Source organism: Nerophis ophidion, linkage group LG11 (genome assembly GCF_033978795.1).
Source record: "Nerophis ophidion isolate RoL-2023_Sa linkage group LG11, RoL_Noph_v1.0, whole genome shotgun sequence".
In the NCBI taxonomy this organism is placed as follows: domain Eukaryota; kingdom Metazoa; phylum Chordata; class Actinopteri; order Syngnathiformes; family Syngnathidae; genus Nerophis; species Nerophis ophidion.
Window position 1 is genome coordinate 64,225,713 of NC_084621.1, and position 21,351 is coordinate 64,247,063.

General features: G+C 40.5%; 1 protein-coding gene across 30 annotated transcripts in view; it reads left to right on the forward strand.

Annotated features, from left to right (window-relative positions):
* Positions 1-21,351, forward strand: part of rims2a (regulating synaptic membrane exocytosis 2a) — a 469,036-nt gene that overhangs the window by 386,119 nt on the left and 61,566 nt on the right. For 27 of the 30 annotated variants that reach the window (XM_061916464.1, XM_061916454.1, XM_061916457.1 and 24 more), the window contains 2 exons: positions 7,530-7,696; positions 8,222-8,461. In XM_061916464.1, the coding sequence (XP_061772448.1) occupies positions 7,530-7,696; positions 8,222-8,461 (407 nt within the window). Of the gene's footprint in view, positions 1-7,529; positions 7,697-8,221; positions 8,462-21,351 lie in introns of those variants that run through there. The other 3 variants (XM_061916470.1, XM_061916473.1, XM_061916486.1) reach the window with 2 other exon arrangements.

Consider the following 21,351-nt stretch of genomic DNA (forward strand, 5'->3'; position numbering starts at 1 on the left):
ACGTTAATCAATTCATGGTACAAATATATACTATCAGCATGATACAGTCATCACACAAGTTAATCATCATAGTATGTACATTGAATTATTTACATTATTTACAATCACTGAGGTGGGCCGCTATGTTTGACATGTCAACTTATTATATTTAATGCATGAGAACATTATGTTGTAAGGTGTGTCTGTTAAAATCATGGTTGTTTTTACAAATGATGACGGATGTGAACAAGAGCACGTATCGTCTCTGTGTGATGATGTAAATGAGGTGTGGTTGTAAAGTACAATTATGTGGCAATGAAAGGGCATTTTATGACTTTTCTTAATGTGATTACAGGCTATAGCAGTTTTTCAAACTTTTTGCCGTGCTTTATTCTGAGTTTGTTGGTGTTTTCCTGTTTTTAGTGTTATAGTTCTTGTCTTGGTGGCCCTTCCTGTTTTGTTGGTGTTTTCCTGTCGCAGTTTCATGTCTTCCTTTGAGCGCTATTCCGCACACCTGGTTTGTGTTAGCCAGCAAGTCTATTTACATTATTGCTATCCTTTTTTGTGTGGACATTGTTGATTGTCAGGTCAAGAACAGATGTACTTTGTGGACGCTGTAAGTTTTTGCTGTCGTCCAGGATTCTGTACACTTTGTAGCCAGTTCAGTTTTACTTTCGTTTTGCATAGCCATTGCCTTTCCCTCTCCCTTTTGTTAAGTTTTGGTTTAAGCTTTACATACAGTACAATAGGGCAAAAAAGTATTTAGTCAGCCACCGATTGTGCAAGTTCTCCCACTTAAAATGATGACAGAGGTCTGTAATTTTCATCATAGGTACACTTCAACTGTGAGAGACAGAATGTGAAAAGAAAATCCAGGAATTCACATTGTAGGAATTTTAAAGAATTTATTTGTAAATTATGGTAGAAAATATGTATTTGGTCAACCATTCAAAGTAGGTTTTGGCTCATAATCTCACGATACATGGCCCCATTCATTCTTTCCTAAACACGTATCAATCGTCCTGTCCCCTTAGCAGAAAAACAGCCCCAAAGCATGATGTTTCCACCCCCATGCTTCACAGTAGGTGTGGTGTTCTTGGGATGCAACTCAGTATTCTTCTTCCTCCAAACACGACAAGTTGAGTTTATACCAAAAAGTTCTATTTTGGTTTCATCTGACAACATGACATTCTCCCAATCCTCTGCTGTATCATCCATGTATCCATTTTGGTATAAACTCAACTTGTCGTGTTTGGAGGAAGAAGAATACTGAGTTGCATCCCAAGAACACCACACCTACTGTGAAGCATGGGGGTGGAAACATCATGCTTTGGGGCTGTTTTTCTGCTAAGGGGACAGGACGATTGATCCGTGTTAAGGAAAGAATGAATGGGGCCATGTATCGTGAGATTTCGAGCCAAAACCCCCTTCCAACAGTGAGAGCTTTGAATGGTTGACCAAGTACTTATTTTCCACCATAATTTACAAATAAATTCTTTGAAATTCCTACAATGGGAATTCCTGGGTTTTATTTTCACATTCTGTCTCTCACAGTTGAAGTGTACCTATGATGAAAATTACAGACCTCTGTCATCATTTTAAGTGGGAGAACTTGCACAATCGGTGGCTGACTAAATACTTTTTGCCCCACTGTACCTTTTCTCTTGCACACTGCCTCCCAATATGGTCTGCACATTGGGATCACAACAAACCATCCTTGTCTCTCCCGACACATTCCGACTTTTACAAAGCAATTAACTACCTGCGGCCACCTACTGACATGGAGTATCACGTGGTTACCCTGCAGAGTTTTACACAGCACAGACACTCAGCAACGGCACATTATTTGCAGATTAGAATTATTGATTTGCAAAAAAATATTTTTTCCGACCAATTAGCTGAAGTTTCTATCTCACAGTGGTTGAAAATCACTGTGCTATAGTTTAAGTGTATTGTTATAATTTTCATTGCACCATTTTTGTGTATCCAAAATTTAGGTAACCAGGGACTGCAGATGGAAATTAGCTATTTAGCTATAATCTGGTGCAGAACATATACGTCTTTAAGCTTAATGTTTTTGCGCATTGTCCCTTCAAATAAAGACTAAACTAAACTAAACTATAGCAGTCTCAGTTAGCCCGAATACCACACTAATGTCCAATGCTACGTACCGCTGTTGTCTTTCGATATCACTCGAGTCAAAGTCTCACCAGTGGTTGAAGACGAAGTCCATCAAAAAGTTGTTTTGCCAAAAGTTGGTCAACTTGTGATTGTCACGGTAAAGATGCATTAGTGCCAAGATTCAAATCAAATCAAATCAAATCAACTTTATTTATAAAGCACATTTAAAATTTACCACAGGTGTAGCCAAAGTGCTGTACAATGTGCAGGTTAAAAGATAACACGAGAACCGAGCAAACAACACAACACAAACAGAACATGATAAAAAATAAATAAATAAAACATAAAAACAGGTCCACAGCAGGTGTATAATGGGACACCATTGCAGGATGGAGATCACTTAGTGTTAAAAGCCAAGGAATAAAAGTATGTTTTTAAGAGAGATTTAAAAAAAGGAAGAGAGGAGGCTTGTCTAACACTCAGAGGTAGGTCATTCCAGAGCTTGGGAGCAGCAGTGGCGAAAGCTCTGTCACCTCTAAGCTTCAGCCTTGTGTCAGGGACCGTCAGTAGCAGCTGATCGGCCGATCTTAGGGATCGAGTGGGGCAGTAAGGCTGAAGGAGGTTGGAGAGATATGTTGGAGCCAGGTTGTTTAGACATTTAAAAACAAATAGAAGGAGTTTAAAATTGATTCGGTAACGCACAGGGAGCCAGTGAAGGGACGCTAATATAGGGCTGATGTGCTCTGTGTTAGCAGACGAGCAGCAGAGTTCTGCACGAGCTGCAGGCGGGCGAGGGAGGCCTGGCTAATGCCTACATGGCAGTAGTCTAAACGATTCCAGATAAAGGCGTGGATTAATTTCTGGAAATCATGTCCTGATAGAAGCGGTTTCACTGTCACTATTTGGCGTAATTGATAAAAGCTTTTTTGAACGACGCTGCTGATTTGTTTTTCGAATTTAAAATCTGAGTCGAACTTTACCCTCAGGTTTGTGACACAGTCGCTGAGATACGGGGTCAGAGTGCCGAGGTCAACGTTGGGGGAGGGAGAGCGACTTGGACCGAACAACATAACTTCGGTTTTGTCTTCATTTAGGCTTAGGAGGTTAGCTGAAAGCCAGGCTTTGATGTCGAATGAGACGTTGGACCGTGTTATTTTGTGCCATGGGAAAGTAGATCTGGCAATTATCGGCATAAAAATTAAATGCGATACCATACTTCCTAAAAATAGAGCCAAGGGGGAGAAGGAAAATCGCAAATAAGATTGGGGCAAGGATTGACCCCTGGGGTACCCCGTGGGGTAGAGGAGCTGTGGAAGACATGAAACTGTCTATTTTTACACAAAAACTCCTGTCGGTTAGGTACGACCGGAACCAGTTGAGGGCGGCACCCTTAATACCCCACAAGATTAGCTACGTTAGCATTGTCCCCCTTAAACCGGAAACGGAAGTCCCGCTTGGAAGGACTTTACTGATTGCCACAACATAATAATAGAAAATAAGACAAATCATACATATACATTGACGTTAATTAAACACTTGATTTTGGCCAAAAACATGTGGAATATAATTTTTAAAAATGGGAAAAATATTTTTGAGCAATGTCTGTATGGCACTTGTGCAGGAAATGTACTGTACACCTCCACTTTTAGACAAGGTGCATTTTTGTTGGGCCTTCATCTAAGATACACATTGAAGCTAAAAGACAAACTCTGTGTTCTTTAGCTATTGTGTTGAACTAGCTCTTCAGTTCTATTAAAGTCAAGGAATGTGGCATTGAGAGTTTGCAGAGTTAAGTGTTTACTACTCTAAAGCTTGGCCGGAGCCTTGCTGTCTTGCTCCACGGTCTGGGATGAACACAAGCGTGGCTGCGAGGCTTTCCTTTTAAAGTCTGTGTTATGAAAAACTCTCACACTACAGGCAGCGAGTGTGCTCTGTTGGCTGTAAAAAGCTGATGAGCTTATGGGTTATCCTTGTCTGTTGAATAATATCCTTCTCGGAAGTGCCACTGACTAAACCATGGTCAGAGTTGCCAAACAAGACTCGGGAGTGCCACCTCTTCTTATTTTTGTTATGCCTCAGCATACCAGAAATGGTTCAGATATCATACAAAATTGTTTTTTTTTTGTATTATCCATCCATCCATTTTCTACCGCTTATTCCCTTTCGGGGTCGCGGGGGGCGCTGGCGCATATCTCAGCTACAATCGGGCGGAAGGCAGGGTACACCCTGGACAAGTCGCCACCTCATTACAGGGCCAATTTTTTTTTTTTTTTTTTGTCCTGTCCAGCTACTCAGGCAAATCATATTATTGATATAGATGCCCGTAACAGCTGTACTGGAACAATGTTCAGAGTTGCCAAAGAAGACTTGTGAGCGCCGCCCCTTCTTATTTTTGTTATTCCTCAGCATACCAGAAATGGTTCAGATATCATACAAAATTGTTGGGTTTTTTTTGTATTAATTTTTGTTTTATTTATTTTTTGTCCTGTCCTGCTACTCAGACATATCATATTGTTGATGTAGATGCCCGTATCGGCTGTACTGATTTACTTGACAAAAGAGAAGTGTGGGATACTACTCTTGTTGCCTTATTTGTATTTGACTTTATTAAATGCATTTATATTAATATTTGGCGCAGCCGGGCCAGAGCAGGAGGAGATAGAGAGAGAAAAAAGGAAGACAGAGGGGGAAATTGCGGGGACAAAAGGGGGATAAGACAGAGAGACAACAACAATAAAAATAACAACAAAAACAGAACAGCATCAGTGAATGGAATATGTACAAATATGATGGTAAAAGTGATAATAAAAAAGGAGTTAGTGAAATAAAAACTAATAACACAGAAATGACAATGAGCATTATTACACTACAAATGGAACAATACAAATACCAATAGAAATAGCACTATTGATAATGAATAATAACTATAATTACCTCTATTATCAACAATACGAATGTTCATATGTAACAATACTTATATGTAATGATAACTTGAAATACAAAAGAAAGCAGACAAATGGAGAAGAAAGAGAAGCAATCTGTATTAATCTTTTATATTGTTATAGTAACAATAGGTTAAGCTTTGTCAGTGTGCCGTGTGTTACCCAGTTTCCCCCAGGGCAACAACGTTAATAATATATGTTTGATGAAACGTGATTATATGCATGAGTATATGTATGAATATGTACTTGTATATGTACAGTATGTATATATGTATGTTTGTACAGTGAATGTATATGTACTAGGGGTGTAATGGTACGTGTATTTATTTGTATTGAACCATTTCGGTATGGGGGTTTCGGTTTGGTTCAGAGGTGTACCGAATGAGTACACATGCTAGCAGCGACCGGGCTAGGACAACATATAAAAGCCAGAGCTGGAAGACCCTCCTGCCTCATTAAGATCTCCCATTTGGGAACACTTTGGCTGCGTGATACAACAATGGAGGACGGAGGTTTGCCGATATTGTTCAGCAGCTGCTTCTGACAACACGTCAAACATGTGTTGCACCTTTCCTCATTCCGGCTCCCAGCCCGTAGTCGAGCAGCGCAGGGGACACACTCCTCCAGGGCTGATGTATTCTCGGGGGCAAAACCCTTCACTTTACCCGGCAGTGGGTCTCCACAGCTCCGGACTCCAGGGTGAATAAAGAGTCCGGCGATTAGTTGCAAATCGTGGCTTTATTGAGGTCTTGCACACATCCAGTCCAACAAAACACCAGCCACTCCTGCTAAGCTCCCTCACCTCGCTCGCCCACACACTCACTGACATCACATGCTGTCACATATTAACGGGCCAGACACACACATACGCTACTCTCAAAACACATGCTAACCCATTTGAAGCATCACCAACGTATTCAAGCAGCCTCTCCTCGGCGAGTCAGGCAGGGCTAAAGCAATAACAAATATTTTTATAGCAGCAGATTTAACTCCATATTGCATTAAAAAGTAGATTTTGACCTACTTCTATGGTGGAAGAACAATGAGCCCATATATCCTCTTACTGCCATGTTAGCCAGGTTAATACTGTAAAAGTCTCAATTAATCAATCAAAAAAAGCACTTTATATGTAGAAAGGTTTTGTTAAGAAACCATTCTGAGCCTTATCTTAGTTAGTTTTTATTTTATATATGTTGACCACATTAACCTTGGCAATGGACCCTGTGTGTATATCATCAATATATCAATCAATGTTTACTTATATAGCCCTAAATCACTAGTGTCTCAAAGGGTTGCACAAACCACAACACAAACCACTACTACATTCTCGGTAGGCCCACATAAGAGCAAGGAAAACTCACACCCAGTGGGACAATGATGACTATGAGAACCTTGGAGAGGACGAAAGCAATGGATGTCTAACGGGTCTAACATGATACTGTGAAAGTTCAATCCATAATGGATCCAACACAACCGCGAGAGTCCAGTCCAAAGCGGATCCAACACAGCAGCGAGATATGTATGTTATGCCATTGTTTACAAATTTGGTAAATAAATAACCAAAACAATTTATATTTTGTAGTTTTCTTACTGTACCGAAAATGAACCGAACCGTGACCTCTAAACCGACGTATGTACCGAACCGAAATTTTAGTGTACCGTTACACCCCTAATATGTACAGTATGTGTATAAGTACGTTTGTACAGTTAAAGTGCGTGTGAATGTACGAACTTTGAGTGTGTAGGTATTAGAGATGCGCGGATAGGCAATTATATCATCCGCAACCGCATCACTAAATTTGTTATCCACTCGCCATCCACCCGAACCAACATTTTATCAACACCGCAACCGCCCGCCACCTGCCTGTTGTTATATATCAGGGGTCGCCTGTTTTTTCCACACATAGATCACATTTTACCCGTTTCAAAGAGAATAGAAGATAATGACAGCCGCTAACATTCTCGCGACTGTTTGCTGGTGCTTATTCAGATAACGTGATTAAGGTCGTGCTACAAAGCTATTGCCTTTGACACCTTCAACAATATGTACAAACTGTTTGCTAGTCCAGCAACATGTGTGCAGCTTCCGCAGTTACACGTCCAAGATTGAAAGGCAATACTGGGTGACACAGAGTACGCTGATGGTTGTGATATAAACAATTTTAACACTCTTACTAATACGCGCCACGCTGTGAAGCCACACCAAACAAGAATGACAAACACATTTCGGGAGAACATCCTCACAGTAACACAACATGAACACAACACAACAAATACCCAGAATCCTTTGCATCCATGAGTGTCCCGACTATATTATACACCCCGCTAGCACCAAACCCCGCCCACCTTACCAACGCACGGGGGGTTGGGGGGGCGTAGTAGGTATGTACTGTATTTGTTAATGTGCATTGTGTACAAACTGAATGAACACTGTTACAAAGTTGACCATATGCTTTTTTTTTTATACCGTCTTTGTCTTGGCTTTAGCGTTCCGGCAGAGATCCACGGGGCTCAGATAACCTGTCCGCCAAGTCATCGGACAGTGATGTAAGCGACGTGTCCGCTGTGTCGAGAACCAGTAGTGCCTCTCGGTTCAGCAGCACGAGCTACATGTCTGTCCAGTCTGAAAGGCCGCAAGGAAACCGCAAGATCCGGTAGGATGGTCTCTAATGAGCGATACACTTTGTTTCACTATGAAACCAGAAATGGACAAATACCCCACAGCTGAATTTGGATTAATTCCCATATATGCTTTCGTGTGCAGACTTTTTCAGCATTGAAATTGTTTGCACAGAGTTACCTTTAAAGGAAAATCTCCCCTGGATGAGTTCAGATTTGGCTCTGCTGTCCAAAAACCCGGAACCAAATGGCTGAACTCTGCCGATATTTAGCTGCGGGGGAATCTTGTCCATGTCTGTTCACATTTGCGGAAACATCAAACCCAGTCTTCATTTCTCACTTGAGAGGAAAACAATTATTTTGCATGACTTTGCTGTAAGTCTGCTTTCATGTCCACAGTTGTTGTTTGTTGATCAGTCCGCTTTTGATCTTGGCTGCGATATTTTTCTGTGTTTGGCTTTCTTTCTCCACTTGTTGACATTTTCTCATGCTTTGTTTGTGTTTTTTTTTTTCTTTCTGCTGTGCATGTGCCGCTGTCTCGCTTCTGTCTCCATCTGCAGCCATTTGCGATCAAGGAGCCAGTCTCGGGAGGGGGATGAGGATTTAGTTGAAGTACTAGAAGAGGAAGAGGCGGGCGGGAGAGGCGGAGGGGATGGGACAAGGGCCAATAAGGAGGGGGTCGTGCGGGGGCAGAGAAAGGGATCGGGGGACAAAGTAAACACGCACGAACCGCATCATGAAGATTCGCTGGAAAAAGAAGACGACTCGCACCAGCGGAGTATCTCAGAGACTGACCTCAGGTAATAAAGAGTGGGTGGCAGCCTCTAACTTTAGACTCCTGATAAGAAATGTAAACCTTCAGTCACATGTCCACGTTTACAAAAAGTAGAGTGGAGCGACTATTCTCCAGTTTTTAAAGTAAAAGGTAGATAAAAAAATAAATGCATTAATAAAATAACATATACAGATAGATGGATGGATGGATGGATGGATGGATGGATGGATGGATGGATGGATGGATGGATGGATGGATGGATGGATGGATGGATGGATGGATGGATGGATGGATGGATGGATGGATAGATGGATAGATAGATAGATAGATAGATAGATAGATAGATAGATAGATAGATAGATAGATAGATAGATAGATAGATAGATAGATAGATAGATAGATAGATAGATAGATAGATAGATAGATAGATATTGATTCCACCAGGAGAGTTCCCTCAGGAAAATGTTATTTCCAGTACAGAATTGAGATCGAATTTAAAAAGTAAATAATAGGGGTATACATGGAAATTAAAGAGAAAATATAAGAATAACAATAAAAAGCAACAATAAGAATAAAAATATAACAGTAAAAATAAGAATATAACCAAGAGAAACTAGGCCATGCACTGTTAATTGCACTGAGTAAATGAGTAAAATAAATGACTAAATACATTTAAAAAAGTGCCCTGTGATGAGGTGGCGACTTGTCCAGGGTGTTCCCCGCCTTCCGCCCGAATGCAGCTGAGATAGGCTCCAGCAACCCCCCGCGACCCTGAAAGTGACAAGCAGTAGAAAAAAGATGGATGGACGGATAAATAAAAAAGAATACAAATAAAATGGAGGAAAATATATCTGAATGAATACTACTGAAGCTAGAAAATGTGTAGGTTTGATCATACTTTACCTTGAATCCGTGCGTACACACTATCACAGCAGGCACAAGACATTGATACAACTTATTTTCCAGACTAAGGCGCAATTTAAGTTATTTTTTTCCCCTCAAAAAACTTAACAGTGCGCCCTATAACCCGGTGCGCCTAATGTAAGGAATATGTTTGGTTGAGCTCGCCCACCTCAAAGCTATTTTATTCAGTACATGGTGTAATGATAATTGTGACCAGTAGATGGCAGTCAAACATAAGAGATAAGTGTAGGATGCACTGTGATGGCAATATGACTCAAGTAAACAACATCAACATTTTAAATGTTCCATTGAAAATATAGAAAATTACACACGGCGCTCAAAAATCTATCGACATGTTCTAGTGCAACTTTGGTAAGCTATGAAGTCGCACCGCTTTAAGGAGTGGTTTTAGGCAAAAGCAACTTTTCATACCTTCTGGTACCTGCTGATCTGTATTTGGGATCCGCGTAAATCCTGAAAAATTGTGAGCCTTTACACCAGGGGTGCCCACACTTTTTCTGCAGGCGAACAACTTTTCAATTGACCAACTCGAGGGGATCTACCTCATTTATATATATCATTTATATTTATTTATTTATGAAAGAGACATTTTTGTAAACAAGTTAAATGTGTTTAATGATAATACAAGCATGTGTAACACATATAGATGTCTTTCTTTCACAAAGACAAGAATATAAGTTGGTGTATTACCTGATTCTGATGACTTGCATTGATTGGAATCAGACAGTAATGATGATAACGCCCACAGTTTCAAATGGAGGAGAAAAAAAGTTGTCCTTTCTGTACAATACCACATGAAAGTGGTTGGTTTTTGGCATCTAATTCATCCAGCTTCCATACACTTTACAAGAAAAACATTGGCGGCAAATTCCGTAGCTTGCTTGATTGACATTCACGGCACCCGAGGGTCTTGTGAGATGACGCTGGCTGCTGCCAGTTCATTATTATGAAAAAATGACAGAGAGGAAGGCGAGAAACACTTTTTATTTCAACAGACTTTCGCGCCTTCCCTTCCGTCAAAACTCTAAAGGCCGACTGCACATTTCCTATCTTCACAATAAAAGCTCTGCTTCATGCTGCCTGCGCTAACAAAATAAGAGTCTCGGAAAGCTGGCGTGCACAAGTGATGTGCACGCCAGCTTTCTGAGGGATCGCTTGTGCACGCCAGTTTTCCGAGACTCTGTATTTAGTTAGCGCAGGCAGCATGAAGCAGGGCTTTTATTGTCAAGATAGGAAATGTGCAGTCGGCCTTTAGAGTTTTGACGGAAGGTACGGCGCGAGAGTCTGTTGAAATAAAAAGTGTTTCTCGCCTTCCTCTCGGTCATATTTTCATAATAATGATCTTGCAGCAGCCAGCGTCATCTCACAAGACCCTCCGGTACCGTGAATGTCATTTAAGTGACGTCATGGTGAAGATTGATGATCACTAATTTTTAGGTCTATTTTTTTTAAAAGCCTGGCTGGAGATCGACTGACACACCCCCCGCGGTCGACTGGTAGCTCGCGACCGACGTAATGGGCACCCCTGCTTTACACCAACGCCATTTTTGATAAGCTTCTTCTTTTTCTCTATCTTTTTGTTATGTGACATTCTAATGTAAAGTAGTGTAAAGTTCTTACTTATATCTGTCTGTAACTCACCATGGAAGCACTAAAACATACCGGTGTTGTGAGTTTACATTGTTCACCTTAGGAACTTTAGTTATTAGAGTTTCAGTCAGTCGTTTTTTTCACGGGACACATTTCCAGTGTGGTTGTTTTGGGATGACAAGATGCTTCTCCGTTATTGATTTAAGTAAATTCTGAATGTCATTAAAACTGTTAGCTCCATCTTTTGACACTTTTTCCACTCCCGTCCTTGCACGCTACACGGCCAGAACAAAGATAACGGGGAGAAGGCGGTCGGAAGTGAGCCACGTAAATAAAACCGCCTATAAAACGGCGCATCTTGAAGCAACTGTCAGAAAGCGGCTTGAAGATCATCTGTTAAACATAATTTATGCAACAATTTGACCAAAGAACCACCATTACATGTTATGTAGACCACAAGGAAGTGTTTTCAATTTTGAATTAAAAAAAATATATATGAGTCCTTAAATGCGTTTTATAAATCGGGTGCGCCTAATATATGAAAAAAGATAAAAAATAGAGCATTCATCAAAAGTGCGCCCTATGGTATGGAAAATACGCTACATGTCCTTTAAAACTGACTTTGTACCAACATTGTAAAATAGTTCTATTTGTTTATACAGACACAAATATCTTGGTTTGGAAATGACCAAATTTTAATGATCAAATCAACGTCACAACCTGAAATTGAATGAATAACAGTCGTCAAAAAGCATGCTGTGTCAATGTTATATTTCTGTTGTAAAATATTGGTTGAAAAATAACCAAGATTCAATGATTGAATCAACGTCAGAATCCACCATTGATTAAAAGTAATCAAAAAGCCTATTGTGTCAACGTTAGGTTTGAGTTGCGCAACGTCAGCACCTAATTCAACAAGTTCTCAACGTTGTTTCAATGTCTTGAGCCTACTGGGACACCTCAAATTTGCCTAGGTCGAAGTTGTGAAGTGAAGTGAATTATATTTATATAGCGCTTTTTCTCTAGTGACTCAAAGCGCTTTACATAGTGAAACCCAATATCTAAGTTACATTCAAACCAGTGTGGGTGGCACTGGGAGCAGGTGGGTAACGTGTCTTGCCCAAGGACACAATGGCAGTGACTAGGATGGCGGAAGCGGGAATCGAACCTGCAACCCTCAAGTTGCTGGCACGGCCACTCTACCAACCGAGAAAAAGTTCAAAATAGGTCATTTTTAGCGAACTCCCCAGTCCCCTAAAAGCTACTTTAAACTTTCCGACCACAGCTATTCTGAGTAATAGCCAATCAACGATGACCCCTTTTATTCTGGTCATAAGAGAGTCTTCCTTTTGGACTTTTAAAGTATGTCAAGAACAAATGTATTAATACCTCGAGAGCAAGAGTAGCTTACACAGTTAATGCAATGTCCCCATAATCAAATTGAATTCACAGCAGGATCCGAGTAAGTCTCAGTATCTAGTCGGTCTTGAGTCAAAACACATTACGATAATAGCAGTGCCGCACTACGCCAGTGTGACTGGTCTACAAAAACACAGAAAAGAGTAGAACTAGTGAAATAAATCATGTGTATTGCTATACTCAAGTGATCGTTAAAGGAGTCGGTAAGAAAATACAATCCTGAACATGAAGGGGGGAAATTAAAAGTAGTCAAGATTGTAAGAAAAGCACCAAAATGCAAATAGACAAAGAAACCTGAATTGATAAAAACTGTATTTAAACTGTTAACATTTTAAGACCGTTGCTTTGAAAAGTCAAATCTGTCATTTAATCTGGTTTGAAAGCCACTTTCAGCTTGTCAGATATTCACACTGCCGTGGTGCCTGAAGGCAAAGGCAGGGTTTCTGTCTTTGAAGGTATTCTCTCTTGTAACGCTCTATTGCAGGGGTCACCAACGCGGTGCCCGCGGGCACCAGGTAGCCCGTAAGGACCAGATGAGTCAGCCGCTGGCCTGTTCTAAAAATAGCTCAAATAGCAGCACTTACCAGTGAGCTGCCTCTATTTTTTAAATTGTGTTTATTTACCAACAAGCTGGTCTCGCTTTGCTCAACATTTTTAACTCTAAGAGAGACAAAACTCAAATAGAATTTGAAAATCCAAGAAAACATTTTGAAGACTTGGTCTTCACTTGTTTAAATAAATTCTTTTTTTTATTTTTTTACTTTGCTTCTTATAACTTTCCGAAAGACAATTTTAGAGAAAAAATACAACCTTAAAAATGATTGTAGGATTTTTAAACACATATACCTTTTTACCTTTTAAATTCCTTCCTGACAATTTAAATCAATGTTCAAGTATTTTGTTTTTGTTTTATTGTAAAGCTCGGTTGGTAGAGTGGCCGTGCCAGCAACTTGAGAGTTGCAGGTTCGATTCCCGCTTCTGTCATCCTAGTCACTGCCGTTGTGTCCTTGGGCAAGACACTTTACCCACCTGCTCCCAGTGCCACCCACACTGGTTTAAATGTAACTTAGATATTGGGTTTCACTATGTAAAAGCGCTTTGAGTCACTAGAGAAAAGCGCTATATAAATATAATTCACTAAACTTCACTTCACATTTTAATTAAATTCTTCATTTTAGCTTCTGTTTTTTCGACGAAAAATATTTGTGAAATATTTCTTCAAACTTCTCCACATCGAGAGGAGCCAGATGAGGTGGTTCGGGCATCTGGTCAGGATGCCACCCGAACGCCTCCCTAGGGAGGTGTTTAGGGCACGTCCAACCGGTAGGAGGCCACGGGGAAGACCCAGGACACGTTGGGAAGACTATGTCTCCCGGCTGGCCTGGGAACGCCTCGGGATCCCCCGGGAAGAGCTAGACGAAGTGGCTGGGGAGAGGGAAGTCTGGGCTTCCCTGCTTAGGCTGTTGCCCCCGCGACCCGACCTCGGATAAGCGGAAGATGATGGATGGATGGATGGATTTCTTCAAATTTATTATGATTAAAATAAAAAAAAAATATTCTGGCAAATCTAGAAAATCTGTAGAATCAAATTTTAATCTTATTTCAAAGTCTTTTGAATTTCTTTTAAAATTTTTGTTCTGGTAAATCTAGAGGAAATAATTATTTGTCTTTGTTAGAAATATAGCTTGGTCCAATTTGTTATATATTCTAACAAAGTGCAGATTGAATGTTAACCTATTTAAAACATGTCATCAAAATTCTAAAATTAATCTTAATAAGGAAAAAAATATACATTTTTTTTTTCAAAAAGATTCGAATTAGCTTTTTTTTTCTTCATTTTTTTCTTTTGACTTTTAAAGAGTCCAAATTGAAGATAAACTATGTTTCAAAATTTAATTTTCATTTTTTTCGTGTTTTCTCCTCTTTTAAAACGTTCAAATAAGTGTTTTTTTCATCATTTATTCTCTACAAAAAACCTTCCGTAAAAGGAAAAAAAATGTACGACGGAATGAAATACAATTTATTTATATATACATATTTATTTATTAAAGGTAAATTGAGCAAATTGGCTATTTCTGGCAATTTATTTAAGTGTGTATCAAACTGGTAGCCCTTCGCATTAATCAATACCCAAGAATTGGCTCTTGGTTTCAAAAAGGTTGGTGACCCCTGCTCTATTGCTACTAGTATGGCAATATAATACGAACAATGAATGGACGAACTACACATTTGGGGAACTGTACAAAGCAACTTTATGTACAGTAGGAGCAAGTGGTCAAATATCTGCAGACAGCAAGAAGAATCAAAGGTATTGATTCACATCATGTTAATGATAACGACTGAAACTTGACCATTTATGTCAAGATGTTTGTGGTCTCGAGAGCTGACTTTACCTTGCAACCTGTGATCTATATGGACCGACTGCTAGAGGTACACAAAAGGTCATGATATCAATTGTTGCAGAGGTTAGAGGCCGTTAGGCAGCGTTGTTCACCCGCGCTAAACCTGCAGATCTGACGGGATTGTCTGTGAAGACACAGACTCATCCTAAACCCTACATTAAGACCCTTACTCATGCAGACTGCAGTCCAATAAGAATAAGACGGCACCTGTGAGAAAAGAGCTTAAAGATGAAGCTCCGGGGTCTTTCAACAGTACAACACTCCAACTCTACATTTCCACATAACCAATTTACATATGCTAGAAGATTGTTACTTTTTAAGGCTATGGTCTTAAACGTTTGCTCAGTCGATGAAGAATAGCCTTGACTTAAAATCCTTGAAATATTTTTGTGTAGGCTCAACTTTCATTGTGGTTACAATCCAAAATCTGAATACTTTCATAATTCCCCCTGCTTTTTAAGCTTTTGACCAGTAGTGTCGAAACAGTTATCCATTATTTTTGCTTTAATGGCTGCACTTTGTATGTTACTTCACTCTTTATCTGTGCTGCTCTGCTATAAATGTTGCATTTGTTTCGTTAGTATTTGGTTTGTCTGAATTCTCGTGTGTTACTGTATGCCTTCCACTTTCCACTCAACCTTCTCCCCAACATTCACAACCTACCAACCTATCTTCTCAGCAATGCCACAGCCATCAGTCATCACCCATCAGCTACTTACAGTTCACTTTCAGGAAAGACAAAGTAACACATATTTAAAAAGATGCCAATTAGTGCGACATATGTTAGAAATACAGTGGGGCAAAAAAGTATTTAGTCAGCCAGCGATTGTGCAAGTTCTCCCACTTAAAATGATGACAGAGGTCTGTCATTTTCATCATAGGTACACTTCAACTGTGAGAGACAGAATGTGAAAAGAAAATCCAGGAATTTTAAATAATTTATTTGTAAATTATGGTGGAAAATAAGTATTTGGTCAACCATTCAAAGTTCTCACTGATGGAAGAAGGTTTTGGCTCAAAATCTCACGATACATGGCCCCATTCATTCTTTCCTTAACACGGATCAATCGTCCTGTCCCCTTAGCAGAAAAACAGCCCCAAATCATGATGTTTCCACCCCCATGCTTCACAGTAGTTATGGTGTTCTTGGGATGCAACTCAGTATTCTTCTTCCTCCGAACACGACGAGTTGAGTTTATACCAAAAAGGATACATGGATGATACAGCAGAGGATTGGGAGAATGTCATGTGGTCAGATGAAACCAAAATAGAACTTTTTGGTATGAACTCAACTTGTCGTGTTTGGAGGAAGAAGAATACTGAGTTGCATCCCAAAAACACCATACCTACTGTGAAGCATGGGGGTGGAAACATCATGCTTTGGGGCTGTTTTTCTGCTAAGGAGACAGGACGATTGATCCGTGTTAAGGAAAGAATGAATGTGGCCATGTATCGTGAGATTTTGAGCCAAAACATCCTTACATCAGTGAGAGCTTTGAATGGTTGACCAAATACTTATTTTGCACCGTAATTTACAAATAAATTCTTTAAAATTCCTGGATTTTCTTTTCACATTCTGTCTCTCACAGTTGAAGTGTACCTATGATGAAAATTACAGACCTCTGTCATCATTTTAAGTGGGAGAACTTGCACAATCGGTGGCTGACTAAATACTTTTTTGCCCCACTTGTATATTTAGTCCCAACATTGTGTTTTCAAGTAGTATCTCAAGACTTGACTGAAAGTGATCTGCATAAACCCTGCTTTGAACAGACTATGTGTCTTTCATGACAACTACAGTATAAACTAGTAAAACAAAGCATTTCAAGTTGGGTTGAACTGAAAATTCACACAATAGGAGATTCATTGAGCATGTTTCTGTTAGTCGTTTAGCTTTATTAGTTGCACAATAACTCACAGATCAATTGAGCCGAACAGCACCATTTTTAATCATAACTACTTGAATTGAATAATAATAACAATTATTTCAACGATAATATCCTGCAAATATTACTTTAAGTACTGCTTTACTTTAAATATTTGCTTTTGATCTTTCAATAAGTGACTTGCTGTTTCTTTCCAACATCCATTACTGACTACGGCATACTTGCCAACCTTGAGACCTCCGATTTCAGGAGGTGGGGGCGTGGTTAAGAGGGGAGGAGTATATTTACAGCTGCACTCTCTAAAAGCCGCAGATGTTATTGTCACACATGCATGATTGATTGATTGAAACTTTTATTAGTAGATTGCACAGTTCAGTACATATTCCGTACAATTGACCACTAAATGGTAACACCCGAATAAGTTTTTCAACTTGTTTAAGTCGGGGTCCACGTTAATAAATGCATGGTACAAATATATACTATCAGCATAATACAGTCATCACACAAGTTAATCATCATAGTATATACATTGAATTATTTAGCCATATTTATTTACAATCCGGGGGGTGGGATGAGGATCTTTGGTTGATATCAATGTTTCAGTCATCAACAATTGCATCAACAGAGAATTGGACATTGAAACAGTGTAGGTCTTATGATATGTACAACGAGCAGAGAACATAGTGAGTTCAGATAGCACAAGAACAACTATATACATTAGAAATACATTCAATTATTTACATTAGGTTATTTATGATCCGGGGAGATGGGATGTGAATGAAGGAGGGTATTAGTAAAGGGTTGAATTTGCCTGGAGGTGTTGTGGTGCATGTACAGTAGATGGCAGTATTGTCCTGTTTAAGAGTGTCACAACATTGCTGTTCACGGCAGACAAACTGCTTTACGGTAGACGAAAACGTGACTGCTGTTGTTGTGTGTTGTTACCGTGCTGGGAGGACGTTAATGAAACTGCCTAACAATAAACCCACATAAGAAACCGAGAACTCGCCCTCGATCATTCTACAGTTATAACGTCATTGGGCAGACACGCTGTTTATATTGTGGGAAAGCGGACGTCACTCAGGTCCGCATGGAGCTGGAGGGGGCGTGGCCTCCAGCTTTGCCTGAATTTCGGGAGATTTTCGGGAGAAAATTTGTCCCGGGAGGTTTTCGGGAGAGGCGCTGAATTTCGGGAGTCTCCCGGAAAATCCGGGAGGGTTGGCAAGTACGGACTACGGCCACACATTTCCGAGCCAAAGCCTTTTGTTGCTGTTTTCTTTGTTGCAATTTCAATCAATCAATCAATCAATGTTTATTTATATAGCCCTAAATCACAAATGTCTCAAAGGACTGCACAAACCACTACGACTACGACATCCTCGGAAGAACCCACATAAGGGCGAGGAAAACTCCGGCAAGCTTAGCATAGAAACAGGCGAAGCTTAGCTCAGGAATCAAACAAATTCAGTGATGTAACTGTTGCAGGAAGCGAATAAGACAGCCAGACTGAGTGTGGCGAAAAACAGAAATAAGTAGCCCGCTGATTAGTGCCCAGCAGCAGGTGAGCATCTGAAAACACTAATCAGAGGCAGGTGAAACTAATCGGCACCCATCGTAACCAAACCACAAAACGGGTGTGCTGAAACAGGACTAAGGTAGTCAAAAACTAAACAAAACATGATCCGGAACAACGGATCATAACAAAACTGTGAGCAAGAGATGGCTAACAATGCAAGTAATAGGAATATGATCTATTCCGCCTATAAAGCCCTCTAAAAATCCTCTAAAAACCTCCAACATAGTTTTATATACATTCTGTAAGTAATCTGTACATTCAGGATAACATATAATACTTACAGTATTTTGGCCATTTTAAGCATTATCGTAAAATGTCGTACCTGGACACATGGATTTCACAGATTGCATCGCCACCAACGCTACTTCCGTCGACAACAAGAACACCGAGAGCACGTTCTGTGTTGTCGTCATGGCAGACATCGTGAGAGCTTTGCAGCGTTATTTGGTGCCAAAGATAAACAGTTTCAAATGAGAACATAAAACAGTCACTCCCAATGTCAACCTTGACCATAGGGGTGTAACGGTACGTGTATTTGTATTGAACCGTTTCGGTACGGGGGTTTCGGTTCGGTACAAGGGTGTATCGAACAAGTTTGTAAGCTAAAGTCTTAACAAGCTGCTCTGCTTTTTGCCTCTGAGCAGTGAGCATCCAGCATTGTCCCGCCCACACAACCATCTGATTGGTTAAATAAAAAGCCAATCAGCAGTGCGTATTCAGAAAGTATGGAGTCAGTGCTCCGGCGTCAAGATGATCAGATATGTGTCTAGCAGGTGAGCGGCGGACATCGTACACTCCCCAAATTATAAAACACACTTCCCAGTCACAACTATTACAAACATCACTGTGAGCCCGTTGACCTTCTAGAAACTTAAACTGCAGCTCTGCTCGCTCATAGTTGAGGTGTAGGCTAATTAGCTTTTAGCGTTACGTTCGTTCATTTTGCTGTGTGTGCGTGTGGGTGTGCATAATAAAAGTCAACTACAAACTTCCCAAATGCTGTAATAAATTAAGCATGATGAGTTGACTTGAAACTGTTTAATGTTGCACTTTTTATATGTAGAAGGAAGGTTTTGTCATTTTATTTAATCAAAGCAACAACTTGAGGCAGATTAACGTGAGCAGAATTATTATAGTGTTCCCAATGTTAAAAGGATAAAGCCATTGTTTACAAATTTGGTAAATAAATAACCAAAAAATTTATATTTTGTTGTTTTCTTACCGTACCGAAAATGAACCGAACCGTTACCTGTTAACCGAGGTACGTACCGAACCGAAATGTTTGTGTACCGTTACACCCTTACTTGACCATGATGCCGACTGATGGGATGGGTGTATCTTTCAGCACTTGTGCTCTCCTTGAGCTGGTAAATTCAGAATAATCCTCACTCCTCAGATGGAAAATGCTCGGAGCAAATGCACATTTGCTGAATCTTTCTAGTGATGCTGCTTTCCGTTTGTTGAGAGCCAAGTTGAAAGCAGGTATCAACTGTTTGGTTGAGTTCGGATTTTTACATACCTTGTGGAATTTTATGTTGACCAACTTCCCGGCTTGCTGGCACAACATCTACTAAAAACATGAAAGTAGAGATGTCCGACAATGGCTTTTTTGCCGATATCCGATATTCCAATATTGTCCAACTCTTAATTACAGATTCCGATATTAACCGATACCAATATATATAGATCACGGGTACAAGCGGCCGAAATGAGCTTCCTCCGCGGAAAGGTGCGGCGTCTTCAGTCATGCGGACGCTGTATCGATCCGTTGTGGTGAAGAAGGAGCTGAGCCGGAAGGCAAAGCTCTCAATTAACCGGTCCATCTACGTTCCCATCCTCACCTACAGTGAGCTTTGGGTTATGACCGAAAGGACGGGTGACGGGGTTCTCCCTTAGAGATCGGGTGAGAAGCTCTGTCATCCGGGAGGAGCTCAAAGTAAAGCCGCTGCTTCTCCACATGGAGAGGAGCCAGATGAGGTGGTTCGGGCATCTGGTGTCGTGGAAATTTCTTAAAGACGATCCTTTAGTGACAAATAGCTTTAAAATGATTTATTAAAGTAACAAACAAATAATAACAAGCTTTGCAAAGCGAGACCAAACCAGAACGACACATCCGTTCGTTCCAGCTTGTTCTAACCCCTTTAGAATTTGACATGACAATTATACATTCTCAGAAGTCCCACCCTCCATGCTCATTTACATACAGTACACCAGTGGAATGAATACCCAAAGTCCTGTGAAGGGGAGAGGGTGTCGGTTGCCCAGAGGAGGGGGTTCACTCAGGAAAGGGGAATAATTTAGCTCTGTTGGGGGTAAGGAAGAGGGAAAACACATGCCCACGTCAACTATAGTCCACATGTTACATCAAAGACACAGGAGACAGAGCTTGATCAGATAATAGATCTCTTGCTAAGTGTCACATTCCTGAGCCCAATAAACCACTTTTGGTACCCAGTTCAAAGAACATCATCTATTAAAACGAGTACAAGTAATTTTGCTATCACACTGGTCAGGATGCCACCCAATAGCTCCAGATGGAGGTGTTTAGACCACGTCCGACCGGTAGGACCAGTGGAATGCATACCCAAAGTCCTGTGAAGGGGAGAGGGTGTTGTTTGCCCAGAGGAGGGGGTTCACTCAGGAAAGGGGAACAATTTAGCTCTGTTGGGGGTAAGGAAGAGGGAAAACACATGCCCACGTCAACTATACTCCACATGTTACTTCAAAGACACAGGAGACAGAGCTTGATCAGATAATAGATCTCTTGCTAAGTGTCACATTCCTGAGCCCAACGAACCACTTTTGGTACCCGGTTCAAAGAACATCATCTATTAAAACGAGTACAAGTAATTTTGCTATCACACTGGTCAGGATGCCACCCAATAGCTCCAGATGGAGGTGTTTAGAGCACGTCCGACCGGTAGGACCAGTGGAATGAATACCCAAAGTCCTGTGAAGGGGAGAGGGTGTCGTTTGCCCAGAGGAGGGGGTTCACTCAGGAAAGGGGAACAATTTAGCTCTGTTGGGGGTAAGGAAGAGGGAAAACACATGCCCACGTCAACTATAGTCCACATGTTACATCAAAGACACAGGAGACAGAGCTTGATCAGATAATAGA